The 16,523-nt window shown below is 40.8% G+C and overlaps 1 protein-coding gene across 1 annotated transcript in view; it reads right to left on the reverse strand.

The window, feature by feature from the left end:
• Positions 1-12,177, reverse strand: part of HCLS1 (hematopoietic cell-specific Lyn substrate 1) — a 33,878-nt gene extending 21,701 nt beyond the window's left edge. The window contains exons 1-4 of the mRNA XM_006073402.3: positions 12,028-12,177; positions 9,058-9,141; positions 8,437-8,510; positions 1,501-1,630 (exon numbers count right to left, since the gene is read on the reverse strand). Coding sequence (XP_006073464.3) covers positions 1,501-1,630; positions 8,437-8,510; positions 9,058-9,141 — 288 coding nt within the window. The 5' untranslated portion in view covers positions 12,028-12,177. The remainder of the gene's footprint in view (positions 1-1,500; positions 1,631-8,436; positions 8,511-9,057; positions 9,142-12,027) is intronic.
• Between the last annotated feature and the right edge of the window lie 4,346 nt (positions 12,178-16,523).

The raw sequence follows: 16,523 nt of genomic DNA on the forward strand, positions 1-16,523 counted from the left end.
TATGTCCCTTTCAATGTTTCGACATGGATGCTTTAATAACCTTGGAACTGAATAATACTTCAAACCAAATGGGCTTCCCTGGTGGCTCAGATGGTAAAGAATTTGCCTGCAACGCAGGAGATCCAGGTTAAATCCCTGGGTTGGGAAGATCCCTTGGAGAGTGAAATGGAAAACCACAACAATATTCAAACCAAACAGTGATACCTTACAGAGTCTCAACTAAGAAGAAATTAGAAAGCTTCCTCTTCCTCCTGCATTTCCAATTCCATGCTGACATAAATACAGAGACTGATGTGAAGCACTGCCCTATATGAGCTCCTGGGAGCTCACTTTGCAGTATTTTTGGGTCTGAGTAGGTCAGGCTGCGGTCCAGTCCATGGGGTTGCGAAGAGTCGGACACAACTGAGCGACTTCACTTTCACTTTTCACTTTCACACATTGGAGAAGGAAATGGCAACCCACTCCAAGTGTTCTTGCCCGGAGAATCCCAGGGACGGGGAAGCCTGCTGGGCTGCCGTCTATGGGGTCGCACAGAGTCGGACACGACTGAAGCGACTTAGCAGCAGCAGCAGCAGCAGGTCAACTTTGCTTGCTGAATTCAAGAATGAATGACTGCTTATCTACATTTCTTTTTCCTATGAATTCTGTAGGAGAATACAATGTCTGGACTGCATTTTACATAATGACTTCTTGAGGGTGGACTAAAGGTTTTCATTGAATTGTTTTTTCTCTGTGGAGATTAAACATTTTTTTATTATAGGAATATATCTCTATTTTTGAAGTTAGGAAAATCAATGGAAAGATATGATTCACCATACGAGCTCTCTTGTATCATACTTTCATAGTATCTAATGGATAAAGGAAATATAATATATTCAAGGGCATCTAATAGATAAATCCCCATCAATATTTTTCACACCTATGTGCAAATCATAAGACATATATAAAAGGTTAAAAAAAAAAACCCACTAAATAAACAGTAAACAGTAAAAGAAGTTGCAGCAAAGACATAATACACATGCATTTGAAAGCAGTAAATGATTTTAAAACCTGTTTTCCCCTTCTCTATGTGTGTTCCATGTCTCTTCAGTCTAGGGATTACAGTGTAGCTGAGCCTACAGTAGGCCAGTTCTTCTAAATTCTTGGCTCCATTTTCTGCCATCTACATATTATATGTTGAAATCAGGAGGAAAATGATACAAATAATATGTGGACATTCTATTTTAATATTTATTTTATTTGCCTGTACCAGGTATTAGTCATGGTATGCAGGATCTGTAGTCGTGGCATGCGGGGTCTAGTTCCCTGACTAGGGATCGAACTCAGGCCCCCGGTATTGGGAACTTGGCATCTTAACCACTGGATCACCAGGGAAGCCCCTGGACATTCAATTTTAAAACCAAATGGATGTTTTACTTTTGAGTAAGTTTTAACCACAAAATCAACAAATGACTCGATTTATCTTTTTTTAAAAAAAGCAAATACCCTCTTTTAATTCACCTTGTCCATTCGGTCTTTTTCCACTCCAAACCGACCTCCATAGCCATGAGATGCTTTGGGCCCTGACTCCATCTCTTTCTTCTTGAGAATATCATGCTCCTCTGATACTTTATTCCTCAGCTGGTGGATGCTGGAAGCAAACACATCACAGAGCCTTGTCTAGCACAGAGAAGCCAATGAACCCTCCTGGCCAGAAAAATAGTAATTTTGCAGTGTGTTCTGTTCATTTTTAGCAATAGTCCCAAACAAGTCCCAAATAACCTGTGCTGGGTCTGGGAGTAAGGGATTAGTATGGGTGGCATATATACCCTGATACGAACTCTTCATAAACCAATAGTATCCTCTAGTCTGTCATTTTGTTCACTAAATAACCTTCTGATATTTAGACTCATGTTCCTAAATGTTAGAGGCCAGTAACTGAAGAGTTATTTTCCTCTCTGAATGGATTTGCTGTCTAACAATTAGGTATTCTATCTTAAGAAGCACAAAAAGATTCATGTACCCTTTACCCACACATTCTAGAAGTCTATCCCAAGGAAATAATTTTAACTGTGGCAAAGCGTAGTGTCTAATGATATTCACTGAAACATTGTATTTAATAATAAGAACCAAGAAACATTTTATGTGGAGAAAATTGGGGAATAGTTAAGTAAATTGCACATTACTTTTTTTTTATTTTATTTTTAAACTTTACATAACTGTATTAGTTTTGCCAAATATCAAAATGAATCCGCCACAGGTATACATGTGTTCCCCATCCTGAACCCTCCTCCCTCCCCATTCCATCCCTCTGGGTTGTCCCAGTGCACCAGCCCCAAGCATCCAGTATCATGCAAATTACTTTTTAATGGCACATGAGGAAGTCATTAAAGACATTGAGTAGGAAAAATACATCATTGAGGAATTTACGTACACATAAAGTATTTTATGTCTCTTCTTGTCAAAAATGAATTCCTTTCACACTGCCCCTAAATCTGCTTATTCCTGAGAGAACTAAAAATTAATAACCTTTATCTGGACACCTCTAGATAAAGGATAGGACACCTCTATCCTTAAGAGAACATAACACTGTAAGGAGGCATTCTCCCCTTTACTTGACTTTCATCTTTACCATGGTGGTGCTAGTGGTAAAGAACTCATCTATCAATGAAGGAGATGTAAGAAATGCAAGTTTGATCCCTGGGTTGGGAAGATCCTCAGGAGAAGGAAATGGCAACCCACTCCAGTACCCTTGCCTAGAGAATCCCATGGACAGAGGAAGCTGGTGGGCCACAGTCCATAGGGTCACAAAGAGTTGGACATGACTGAAACGACTAAGCACAGCACAATGCATAGAACATCTATGAGTATTTATTTGGCCTGAGGATATGAAGTGATAGCGCAGCACCAGCACCAACTCCAACACCAATAAGTGACAATCAGGACTGATACTTGGACACATATAATGACCACTGGGGATTCTTAGAAACACTTGGGCAAGAGAACCCTAAATAAAAAATTTAATTTCCTGCAGCGAGAAATGGAGGTTTGGAGAACTGAGAGAGCAATTTTCCTGGAACTTTACTAGCTCATATAAACCAGATATATTGCTTACAGTTAGAGTGGCCATCTCATAGGCAAAATTCTCCTCTTTCATGGAAGAATAGATCCATCTTGTGGCCTTGTAGTGTAAGGCCACCAGAAGTCTTTTTTAAAAGCCATCTCAGCTTTAGTCAAAGTTAATTTTAGAAAATTGGCTTTGACCCAGATGAAATTGAGCTAAGAGCTGGAAGAACCCTCTGTTCCTGTGCCTGCTCTAAACCCTCTGGCAGCAGGGAAGGCAGAGATCCTGTGTTGCTAGTTTGACAACATCAACACTTTAGAACTATCTGTGTCCAAAGAAGTTACTGGTGCCAAGAACAGGTAAATGACCAATATTTCCCAACCAAAGTATTCAGATGAAGAATGAAGAAAATGGGACTAGACATGACTTGCAAGTGGGGGAAAATATGTAAAGTTTTAATAAATCCAGTCACTGTCACATGAATCGTAACTGCATTATAGTTGAAACAAGTTTTTAAAGGGATTAGAAAATGAGATTCAGGAATATCCCCCTAATAGTTGGCAGTGAGGCTAATCAGAGAATCATGACAACAGATAATAAAATTTGAATGAAAATATTGGGGCCAGCAAAGACCAACTTTTTACCAAATTCTTTAGACTATAGCTGAAGCTACTATAAATGTGTTATATTATTCCATTATTAAATAAATATTAATTAAATATTTATTAAATTTTTTTAGTATGAAGTACCATTAGACTCTGACAATACAAAGATAATTAATGTATGAAAATAGTGATCAGATGGAAGATATAGAGAGGAAACTAAAAGTTATATTTCAATGTCCTAATTGGCATACCTAAGAAACTTGACACATTAACTCTCAGAAGCCTATTTAAAGTCTTAAAATACCTTGCCTTGGAATTGATAAAACAATATAGTTTATAGTAACCAGGACCTCAAAGATGAGCTAAGAGAAGGAACAGACTTTTTTTTGTTGTTATTATTATAAAAGTAAAAGCACTTTTATTCACAAACAATGATCATAAACAAAGAAAATTCTAAAGAATCTACATCAGTTTGCTACTAGAACTATTCAGTACATTTAGCAAGTTCCCAGAAAACAAGATTACAATCAAAAGAAATTTTATTTCTACATACTAGCCACAGACATTTGAGAATTTAAAGTTAAAAATAAAGTCTACTTACCATCACATGAAATAACGCTAAATATTTTAGAATAACTTTAATTAAATATGTGCAAGACCTGAACACTGAAAAACATTTCTGAAAAGATTAAAGAAGATCTAAGTAAATGGAAACATATCCCATATTCATGGCTTGGAAAACTTGAGATCATTAAGATGTAAGTTCTCTCCAAATCTATGATCTATAGATTCAATGCAATCCCAGTCAAAATACCAACAGGTATTTTTGTAGGAATCAACTAGCTAATTCTAAAATGTGTGTGGAAAGGTAGAGTTCTGGGATAATAAAAAGTTATTTTTTAAAGGAGCGCAAAGTTGAAGGACTACCTGATTTCATTTTGCTACAATAAAAGGTACAGTACAATAATGTTACAACATTCAGTGCAGTATGGTATGGGTCAGAGCAGACATAAATCAATAAAATAGTTTAGAAATGGACCTTCACATATATGGTCAAAGATGCTAGGTAAATCAATGAAGAGAGAATAGTCTTTTAATGATGTGGGAATAATGAAATCTCCAAATGGAAATAAAATGAACCTCAATCTTTGCCTCATACTGTACACAAAAACAAATTTGAAATAAATTGTAGACTTAAATGTAAAAGCTAAAACTATAAGCCTTTTAGAAAAAGACATAGGAAAAAATCTTCACAATTTGAGGTAGGCAAAAATTTCCTAGACACATAGGCACTGACCATAAAAAATTTTGATAAAATTAGACTTCATCAGAATTAACATATTTTGATCTTTAAAAGAAGCCATTAATAGAGTGAAAAGGCAAGTTATAGTCTGGCAGAAAATATTTATAAAACATACATGTCACAAAAGACTTTTATCTAGAATATTTAAAGAACTCTTAAAACTCAAAAGAATATAAATAACCCACTTTAAAAGTGAGAAAAAGATTTGAATAGACACTTCAAAATGAAGACATATGAAAATACATGAATGGCACGTGAAAAGATGTTCAATAAAATTAACCAGCAGAAAAATACAAGTTAAAATCACTACACAATTACAAAAATGATTAAAAATACTAACAATACTAAGTGTAGACAAAGACGTTGAACAATTAAAACTCATCCATTATTGGTAGGAGTGAAAAAACATTTCTTTCAGAAAGCAGTTTCTTAAAAAACTAAAACAGACTTTTAATATGACTCAGGAATTCTACTACTTTTAGGTATTTCCCAAGGGAAGTAAAAATATAGGTAAAGAAAAAGATTTGGACCCAATGTTCATGACAGCTTTACTTGACAGCTTTATTTATTTTTACCTGACCTTCGAAAGGAACAAAAGACTGATACACACAAGACCATGAATAGATCTCAAAAATATTATGCTGAGTGAAAGAAGACAGACACAAAAAATACATTATGTATTACTCCATTTACATGAAATTCTAGGACAGGCAAAATTAAGCTATAGTGACAAGAAGCAGATCAGTGTTCACATCCAGCCTCGTAAAGAAGTGCATGAACATCAGTGAGGAAAAGTGGTGAGAAGAAGATGGAAAGAAGACAAGAACCCTTGAAAACCAGGCAGGTCCTGGAAACACCAGACTGATTGGAGGTGTTTGGCCCAGGACTTCTCTACACAATAGGTGAAGGATGGATAGGGTCATTTGAACTCTTTACCGAATTACCAAACCACTCCTCAAACTATTTTAGGTCTATTTTCACAGACCTAAAAAAGAAAGATCATGGGGGATGGTAGTGAGATTAATGAGAACCACAATCACTTCCTTTTCCTGCTTTGAATCATCTGAGCTCTGCAGCTACTGTTCTCCTCTTCTACTTCCCCTCCTTTCCAAGGACCTTAGTGATTTCCATCTGACCTTAAAGGTTGTTCTAGTCCACACGAGACAAAAAGAATCCCAGAGTATTATAGACTTACCACTGGAAGGTCCTCTAGAGATCTTTTTGATCCCAGTGCTAAGTTTGAGAATCAAAGAGGAAAGTGGCCTGTCCAAGATCACCTGGCCAGGAACTAGCAGAGACTGGGCTTTTACACCTCAATAGCCTGGGTAAATGGGAGAGGAGAGGGTTTCTGGGTAAATGTCCCCACCATTTATTTTATCAGACATAGATCCAGTTAGGCTAATAAGGAAACACCCAGGGTCACCACATTTTACAACTCCAGGGGTCACCAGTCACAGTAATAAATATACTGGATTGTATAACACAGCAGTCCAAATAAATGCCACTTAGGAATAAGGAAGATTGTCATCTGTTTATATGTTTATTTTAGGTTTTTAGGAAGAAAATCTGATTCAACTAATCTATACTAACAGGAAATGGAGATAACATTATTGAGCTGCCAGGGGGTGCTAAGTACTGCACTAGACATTGCTGCTGCTGCTGCTGCTGCTAAGTCACTTCAGTCGTGTCTGACTCTGTGCAACCCCACAGACAGCAGCCCACCAGGCTCCCCCGTCCCTGGGATTCTCCAGGCAAGAACACTGGAGTGGGTTGCCATTTCCTCCTCCAATGCATGAAAATGAAAAGTGAAAGTGAAGTCACTCAGTTGTGCCTGACTCTTAGTGACCCCATGGATTGCAGCCCACCAGGCTCCTCCGTCCATGGGATTTTCCAGGCAAGAGTACCGGAGTGGGGTGCCATTGCCTTCTCTGGCCACAGACATTGCTACATGCTAATTCATTGAATTCTAACCATATATCTGCAGGGTAGCTAGTAGCATCCTCATTGGATAAACAAATAAGCTGAGTTTCAGAGAAGTTATATGCCTAACTCACATTGCCATTAATGGTAGAGCTGTAAATTGAATCTAAATCTATCTGATATCCAAACTCAAGCTCTTTCCATAAGTTTGTGGCAAGGGTTTAGGGGTCCTCTTTAGAATGTTCTACTCCTGCTCTGCATGTGAGGGGCACTGGTAGGGGAAGGGTACAAGGAGAGTTTGTATGCTTATCTTAATAGCTCTCAGGATACAAGGGCTGAGTGGCCTTTTTTCTCAGAAAATGAAAGGCATCTTAACTTGGGCAGGATTTGATGAGCCTACAGAGGAGCACCAGAGAAGCTTCCTGCATGACCCAATTCCATTTTTTCACTTTCCAACTGCTTCCAGAATTGCCTAGTTTCCTTAAATATGATATTCATACAGTTACCTGAAATAAATCATTTATGTCCAATTAAACAACAATGCATAGTGCCAAATATTATCAAATTATATAAACAAGTGCCAAATTTTCATTGCATGCTTTGTTCAGTGTGGCCATCCACAGACACTTAAAAAAAAAAATCTAGATGAAAACGAGGTAAAAACACTGTTGTTTATGAGGAAGGGGCATTAAAGTAGAACTTAAAATGATTAATTTTGCCAACTTATTTACTTTTTAATTTTGCTTTTAGTATACTGTTTATTGTGTCTATTGGACATTCTGACACTATCCAAGGCAAATAGCCGTAGTTAGAAAACCCTGAATAATCCATGGAAAAGAGAGAATCTCACAATACTAATACACATTATACCCCACAGAAATCCCTGGATTTGTGTGTAACTTCCTTCTCTCTTGTGGTATCAGAGTTTATTGTTTGTTCTGCTTTTTTTTCTAGTAAAATATTGGGCTATAATCTTTAAGATTGCCAACATAAAATTTTAAACAACAGGCTTTCCAAGTGTCATATTTCTTCATGTTACCATTCATCACTTCCTGCTTCTGTCAAGTAGTCAAATGCAAATTTTTATTTTAAAAGTCATTTAGGCCAGGTATGGGACCTGATATTATGCTCTTATTTATATTAATAACATTTATTCTGAGTTCTTTCCCTTGACATTTTACTGAATCCTTCTTGGCCCATTTGAAGTCACCCTACAATACAGACACACATTATATATATGTGAGTAGACAGATAACAAATTAGTGAAGTCAGCACTTCCCTCTGCATTCCTGTCTTACTGAAGGAAGAGAAACAGTTAAAATTATAGACCCACTTGGGGAAATATCAGAGAAGCTGGAAATAAAAAAGATAGTAGGGTTGGGGGGATAAGAGGAGAGACGTGGAACAAATACATAGTGATGCACAGAGGGACACATGGGGACAGAAAGAGGAAAAAGCAAAGACAAGGAGACAGGAATTTCTCTCTCTCCTTCTCCTGAGTCTCCAAGTTTTCCCTGGGCTCTTCCCATACCTCTTTCCCTCCTCCCAGTCCTTTTGGCACCTACTTGATATGCTCTGTGCGTCCAGAGCCCTCGATGGTCTTGGCTCCCCACCGTTGTTCCTTCTCGGAGATGTCATTCTACAGAAGACAGCACTCAGCAATGAGTGATGGCAAGAGACATGCTAAACTGAGGGGCCACACAGCTGACACACATGCCCCCCACGTGCCCTGTATCAGCTGCTTCCTTCAGTCAGCGGCTTTACTCAGACTCCTCTCCATGTTTATCCACCCAGACCCCCACGGTAACATTGAGCTGGTGTGCTCGGAAACCTCCCTTTCTGTTCTGCATCCCTCAAACTTTCTTCTTTAGGTCTCCTACAACTCCTGAGTCCCTCCAAGTTATACATGTCCAGCTCAAATCCTGGCAGTTAATCTGCTTCCTCAGCATTGCCTTCCAAATCCTGTCAGTCACAACATCACTCACCTGCACCTGGCTCCTTCCAGTCTATCATGCTATCACGCACAGGCTATCATGCAGGCCCCACTCATTGCAGACAACTGTCCTGCCAGGCAGTCCCATCTAGGGCTAGCCCAGTCCCAGACTTCTTCTAGCCCCTCAAAGTGTACAGAGTAGCCCACGTGCCTGCCCTCTGCCTTTTATTGTCCAAGTAATTTCCACACTCACCACAAAGTCAGGGTCTGTGTCCCAGTCATCACCCTGGGTCTCCACGGAAACAGATACATCATGTCCTACTACAGACTTCCACATCTGAGGGTGAAAGAAAATGGGAATGATTAGATGAAAAAAATCAAGAGGTGTGAAAACAAGAATGCTGAAACCAGTGATTAGTAGCCCAATGTTTCTTATAATTTTTTTTTTCCTTAGAAGAAAATAGAATCTGAAGCAAAGCAGATGAAAGTTTTAGGAAAGTACTTTTGCTCAGAGGAGGGGGGCGATGCAGATATATTTAAGACGGACTAATGTAGCCTGGGTTCTTTAGTCTGGAGAGAAGTCATGGGTGTAGGTAACACTAAATAACTTGGGTGTCAAAACTGCTGAAACCCCCTGCTTGCGTCAAGAGGCCAGCCCAGGCAGTGGCTTAAAGCATTTTTCAATAAGGGATATAGAACATACCTGGAGTGACAGTGTCATTCCACTCAGGTATCTACATATGACTTCTTTCATAGGTATCATGGTATATATTAGCCCAGCTCTTGATAAAGTGAACACTACACTCCTCTCTACAATCTGCTAAACTCCACTCTAAGACTGGCCACTGTACAGCTGCATATCAATAGGGGCTCTCAGCTGAAATTCCTACACTGAACAATGCATGGGGAGGCATTATTTGCTGAGACTAATTCATTCATTGTTCAAGTTTTAAAAACAGTTTAATCATATTTTGATCTTCCCAGGTGGCTCAGTGGTAAAGAATCTGCCTGCCAAGCAGGAAATGTGGATTTGATCCTTGGGTCAGGAAGATCCTCTGGAGAAGGGAATGGCAACCCACTCTAGCACTTTTGCCTGGGAAATCTCATGGACAGAGGAGCCTGGTGGGCTACCATCCATGGGGTTGAAAAGAGTCGGACATGACTTAGCAACTAAACAAGAACAATGATATATTATTTTTTAAGGACAGTAACTGGTTCAAAAAGAGCATATAAAATCCCTTGTTCTGAACATTAAGAATCATTAAACTTTTATTAAACTAAATAGATTTGTTTAAGAAATATTTGGAGAACACCAATTTGAGGGCGTGCCAAATTATCATTTCACTAGGGCATCCCCAGAGAAGGCAACAGTACCCCCACTCCAGTACTCTTGCCTGGAAAATCCCATGGATGGAGGAGCCTGGGAGGCTGCAGTCCATGGGGTTGCTAAGAGTCAGACACGACTGAGCGACTTCACTTTCACTTTTCACTTTCATGCATTGGAGAAGGAAATGGCAACCCACTCCAGTGTTCTTGCCTGGAGAATCCCAGGGACGGGGGAGCCTGGTGGGCTGCCATCTATGGGGTCGCACAGAGTCGGACACGACTGAAGCAACTTAGCAGCAGCAGCAGCTAAGTTGAATAATCATTTCACTAGGGCATCCCCAGTGTCTCTGCTGGACTGCCAGTCCTGTATGAGGAGCTGCACTCTGCATCTGTGGGGTCCTGGGTCTTGGTGTGAAGGGGAAACAACAGACAATGCTCATCTGCTCTGGTCTATGACTTCTTGACCTTGGTACCACTTGCTAGCTGGCCCACCCTTCCATGCTCAGACTCCCATACACTTTACTGTCTCTTAAAGGAGCCCCTCTTACAATCACTCCTAAGACCTACAGTCTCTCCAGCCAGGCACTCAGACTCTCCAATTTTCCTTTTCACTTGAAAACTCCATCCTTCTCCAGCTCCTTGAAAAACCCCTTGGAAACCAGCCAAAGGGAAATCTGGGGTAGATTGGTTAACGAGATGCAAAGAGGGCACTGGGGATGTATGAACCGAGTCAGCTGGACTGCGGGACGAGTCACTGCCAGGAGCAGTTCTGCTTCCCCTGAGGGGGTGACAGTACTGGATGGGGGGCAGGTAGATAAGATCTATGGTCCTGGCCCTCGGGCAGCTCTGCCATAAAAGGAATTCACACAGAAAACTGGAAAAGAGAAGTTTCTGAAATATTCATGAGCAATAAGGAAGCAGTGAGGACCGATGGTCCTGTCCTCTTTCTTACTGCTCCTCTTAGGCCCCAGCCTGACTCTCCCATAAGCCTCTCATCCTCATGTATTTTTGAAACAGAAAGGTTTCTGACACAGAGCCAATTTAGCATCCTTGAGCTACTGGCTGGGAATAGGGAAGCCAAAGGTGCTTTCTAGAGGTGGGAGCCTAGAGAGTAACTGGCTGAGGCCTGGTGCCGTGGATATCAGGCATGATCGAGGATCTACTTATGAGGCTGCCTCAGTAAAGTCCAGGGACTGGGAGTCAGATCACCCAGCTCTGTTCCTAAGCTCCTGTGAGAATATGGGTTAGGGAGTCAAGATAGAGTCTGTACACATTTGCCAGGTACCAGGCATTTATCAATACTTTGGTAAAGTATTGAACATCTCTGAAACTCTGTTTTTCCCAATGGAAAACAGGTTAACCTCACTACTCCATCAAGTCTCCTGTATTTCTGACTTTCTGGGATTCTGTGATCCTACAAACAGAGAAACCAGCCCTAGTCGAAGCACCGTGACTTCATTTGGCGCTTGGTTCTCAGCACTGGTATATATTAGCAACTACTTCCTGATCTGTGGCAATGTCTCCTGTGGGTTTTGTCTCTCTGTTAGACCCATAAGCTCTCCAAAGGCAGAGACTGTCTTCACCTCCAGTAATCCTTCTCCCAACTCAGTGCTTAGGAGCAAGGGGCCTTAGAGAGAATTGCAGGTTGTCGGCAGAAACCAAGAGACCTGGATGGCAGCTGAATCCCATTCCCTGGGCTCCAGCGTTTCTTTCTATTTCCATCCTCACATGCTCATTATCTACAACCACTCACCACCAGGCTGGCCTTCTGGCCATAAAAGGTTAAACGACTACTAGCAATGACTTCACCTTTCAGCAAGGAGTAACAGCCAGGTAGTATCGTCTCATTTCAACTCTTGTCCTGTGCTCCCGTTTACCCACTGCCCAGAGTACCCACCTTCAACTGTGCGTTTGCTCTCTCAGCTCCTCACGAAGACACTCGACCCCTTTCTAGCTGCTGCCACTTCAGAGCAAGAAACTCTGAGCTGCTATTTCAGTTCCGTATTCAGGTTTTCTGTCATTTCCTGCCACTCTGTCTTCACAACTGCTTCCTGAAGTTTGAGTCAGTTCCTTCTGCTTAGGCATTTAAATAAAAAAGGATTAAATGTTCTGTGCTTACTCTTTTGCAAGACTTTGAGGGTTCCAGAGGTCCTTAAAAAAAAGTGCTGCTCTCTCAGAATTTATAGTCTGGTCAGGGAAGCAAAATATTTAACTAGAAAACATAGAAGAATGCTGTAGAATAACATTTGTACCCTAAACAGATGGGCAGTTGCATCTGTTTATAATAAAGAAATTTGGAGAATTCGGTATGGACTGAAGGGATCAAGAAAGGATTAATGGAAAAAATTGATTTTTATGTGGATTTTGAAAGGAAGATTTAAAAAGAAACTCACTACATTACCCACAGTACTTAAAACTGGGGGTTACATATAATAGATGTGTGAGTTAACTCATAGGGGAAAGGTAAGATATAGACATGGAGGGAGGAATTTTCAGATATTCTTTAGGGGGAGGTGAGGAGTCAGAGCTAATTCAGAAAGATTTAGCCCCAAGCAATAAGTCAAAGCTATGGTTTTTCCAGCAGTCATGCATGGATGTGAGACTTGGACCATAAAGAAGGCTGAGCACCAAAGAATTGATGCTTTCAAATTGTGGTCCTGGAGAAGACTTTTGGACTGCAAGTAGATCAAACCAGTCAGTCCTAAAGGAAATCAACCCTGAATATTCATTGGAAGGACTGATGCTGAAGCTGTAGCTCCAATACTCTGGCCACCTGATGCAAACAGCCAACTTATTGAAAAAGACCCTGTTACTGGGAAGGACTGAAGGCAAAAGAAGGAGGTGGAAGAGGATGAGGTGGTTAGATGGCATCACAGACTCAATGGACATGAATTTGAGCAAACTCTGGGATATAGTGAAGGACAGGGAAGCCTGGCATACTGCAGTTCATGGAGTCAAAAAGAGTTGGACACAACTTAGTGTCTGAACAACCACAGAAGTAGGAAGAAATCTGAAAGAACTAGGTGGTACGAGATGACGGAAGGTCCCTGTGGCATTCTACTACTGTTCCACAAGATTTTCTGCCCCTCCCTTCCCTCTTGAAGGCAGTCTTGGTTTGGCTGACTGTTCTGACCAGCAAAATATAAGAAGTAAAACACATCACTTTCTAGTGGAGACTTCAAGACCAGCAGGAACTTTGCTATGCTCCTTGACATCAAGCCACAGGTGAGCCCTAAGGGAACTCAGGATGGAGACAAATGAGCTGCCCCCTGCCAAGTCCTTAGCCACTGCACCCACCTCAAAGGCACACCTAAGGGGACTCAGCAAGGGAAAGAACAGGACACTAGCCCTAGATAGCTAAGATGCATAACAATGATACCAGACTCTTAAATCTTCTCGTGCAGAGAAAATTCATTAACTTGAGATATCTGGTTTTCTTTGTTGTTGTTCAGTTGCTCAGTCATGTCCTACTCTTTGCAACCCCATGGACTGCAGCACGCCAGGCTTCCCTATCCTTTACTTCACATCTCCCAGAACTTGCCCAAACTCATGTCCATCAAATCCGTGATGCCATCCAACCATCTCATCCTCTGTCGTCCCCTTCTCCTCCCACCTTTAATCTTTTCCAGAATCAAGGTCTTTTCCAGTGAGTCAGTTTTTTGCATCAGGTGGCCTAAGTATTGGAGCTTCAGCTTCAGCATCAGTCTTTCTAATGAATATTCAGGACTGATTTCCTTTAGGACTGACTGGTTTGATCTCCTTGCAGTCCAAGGGACTCTCAAGAGTCTTCTCCAACACCACAGCTCAAAAGCATCAGTTCCTTGGTGTTCAGCCTTCTTTATGGTCCAACTCTCACATCCATACATGCCTACTAGAAAAACCATAGCTTTGACTAGATGGACCTTTGTTGGCAAGTAATTCTCTGCTTTTTAATACCATCTAGGTTTATCATAGCTTTTCTTTAATAAACAGTAATTTGGTTTTCTTTAGTTAACAGTAATCTTTTGTAGTTTCAACTGCCTGCAGGGTCTTTCAGTTCAGTTCAGTTGCTCAGTCGTGTCCGACTCTTTGTGACCCCGTGAATCGCAGCACACCAGGCCTCCCTGTCCATCACCAACTCCTGGAGTTCACTCAAACTCACATCCATCGAGTCGGTGATGCCATCTAGCCATCTCATCCTGCGTCGTCCCCTTTTCCTCCTGCCCCCAATCCCTCCCAGCATCAGAGTCTTTTCCAAGGAGTCAACTCTTCGCATGAGGTGGCCAAAGTACCGGAGTTTCAGCTTTAGCATCATTCCTTCCAAAGAACAACCAGGACTGCTCTCCTTTAGGATGGACTGGTTGGATCTCCTTGCAGTCCAAGGGACTCTCAAGAGTCTTCTCCAACACTGCAGTTCAAAAGCATCAATTCTTCGGTGCTCAGCCTTCTTCACAGTCCAACTCTCACATCCATACATGACCACTGGAAAAACCATAGCCTTGACTAGATGGACCTTTGTTGGCAGAGTAATGTCTCTACTTTTGAATATGTTATCTAGGTGGGTCATAACTTTCCTTCCAAGGAGTAAGCGTGTTTTAATTTCGTGGCTGCAATCACCATCTGCAGTGATTTTGGAGTCCAAAAAAATAAAGTCTGACACTGTTTCCACTGTTTCCCCATCTAGTTCCCATGAAGTGATGGGACCAGATGCCATGATCTTAGTTTTCTGAATGTTGAGCTTTAAACCAACTTTTTCACTCTCCTCTTTCCCTTTCATCAAGAGGCTTTTTAGTTCCTTTTCACTTTCTGCCATAAGGGTGGTGTCATCTGCACGGTCTTTACTCCTATATATCCTGGCTCCTCCGTTACCTTTTTGTAGCAGTTCCGGAGAACTAATCAGAAGGCTGCGGCCTGGGTTTAAGTTCTCAGTTTTGTCTGTCAAATAAAACAGAATTCTCAACTTTTAGGTTGTGCTTTTTTCCCTCCAATTGACACAAGACAACCTGCAGCTCTCTGGAGTGGCTCCTCTGGCAGCCTAGGTCCCTGGGTGACAGTCCCCAACTGAAAATGACAACACAAGTAGAGCCCCACTCATTGTGTGAGGGACTTGGAATCTGACTAAAAGAGAATCCTAAAGAATAACTGCTGTTTTAGCTACTGAGAATTCGGGAGTATTTGTTACCGTATCTGACCAAGCCTCTCCTAATCTTGATTAACATGGAGTTCTGACTTGACTTGCTCAGTCGTGAGCTCCCCAGTAGATTCAAACAGGGCCTGGATGAAGTTTGTCCAAAATACAGAGGAGGGTGATCTAAGGATTCTATACCTAATGTGGAGATTAACTACTTTTCCTACCTGATAACCTATTTATTATGGCAGCAGCAAAGTTATTATAAGGAAGAGTAAATTTGTAGAAGGGGGAAAATTTTCTAGACCATTTTGAATCCTATATTTGCATCAAAAATAGAAACAATCAGACCAGATATTGTGACACACCTTCCAGGTACAGTTGTTTAGAGAAATCAAAGTATTTAATCAGTGATGACAAGAAAGCCTATGTTGGATAAAGAAGATATGGTACATATATACAATGGAATAATACCCAGTCATAGAAATGAAGTAATGCCATTTGCAGCAACATAGACAGATCTAGAGATTATCATACTAAGTCAGAAAGAGAAAGACAAATACCATATGATATCACTTATATGTGGAATCTAAAATATGACACAAATGAACTTACCTACAAAAAAGAGACAGACTCAGAGTCACAGAGAACAGACTGGTTGCCAAGGGGTAGGGGTGGATGGGAGAGGGATGGGTTGGGAGTTTGAGGTTCGTAACTGCAAACTATTATGTAAAGAATGAATAAATGGTAAGTTCCTAATGTATAGCACAGAGAACTATATTTAATATCCAGTGATAATAATGGAAAATATGAAAAATATGTATAACTGAATCACTTTGCTGTACAGCAAAAATTACACAACACTGTAAATGAACTAGACTTTAATACAATTAAAAAAAAAAAAAAAAAAGCAAGTCCATCTCTCTTTAGCAAATGTCCCAAGTTCACTCCTAATGAGACAGTAAAACACAGCAAGCATGGGCTTTAAAGTCAGATAGACGTGGTTCAAAACTTACTTATTGTACCTCGAGAAAGTGAGTTAGTTTTTCTCAAGCACTGACCTGATGTTTTGTTCAGTTGCTCTTTGTGACCCTGTGGGCTGCAGTGGGCCAGGCTTCACTCTCTCCCAGAGTTTGCGCAAACTCATGTCCTTTGAGTCAGTGATTTCATTCAACCATCTCATCTTCTGTCGCCCCCTTCTCCTTTTGCCCTCAATCTTTCCCAGCATCGGGGTCTTTTCCAATGAGTCAGCTCTTCGCATCAGGTGGCCAAAGTATTGGAGCTTC

The sequence above is a fragment of the Bubalus bubalis genome, chromosome 1, assembly GCF_019923935.1.
Source record: "Bubalus bubalis isolate 160015118507 breed Murrah chromosome 1, NDDB_SH_1, whole genome shotgun sequence".
Classification (NCBI taxonomy): Eukaryota; Metazoa; Chordata; class Mammalia; order Artiodactyla; family Bovidae; genus Bubalus; species Bubalus bubalis.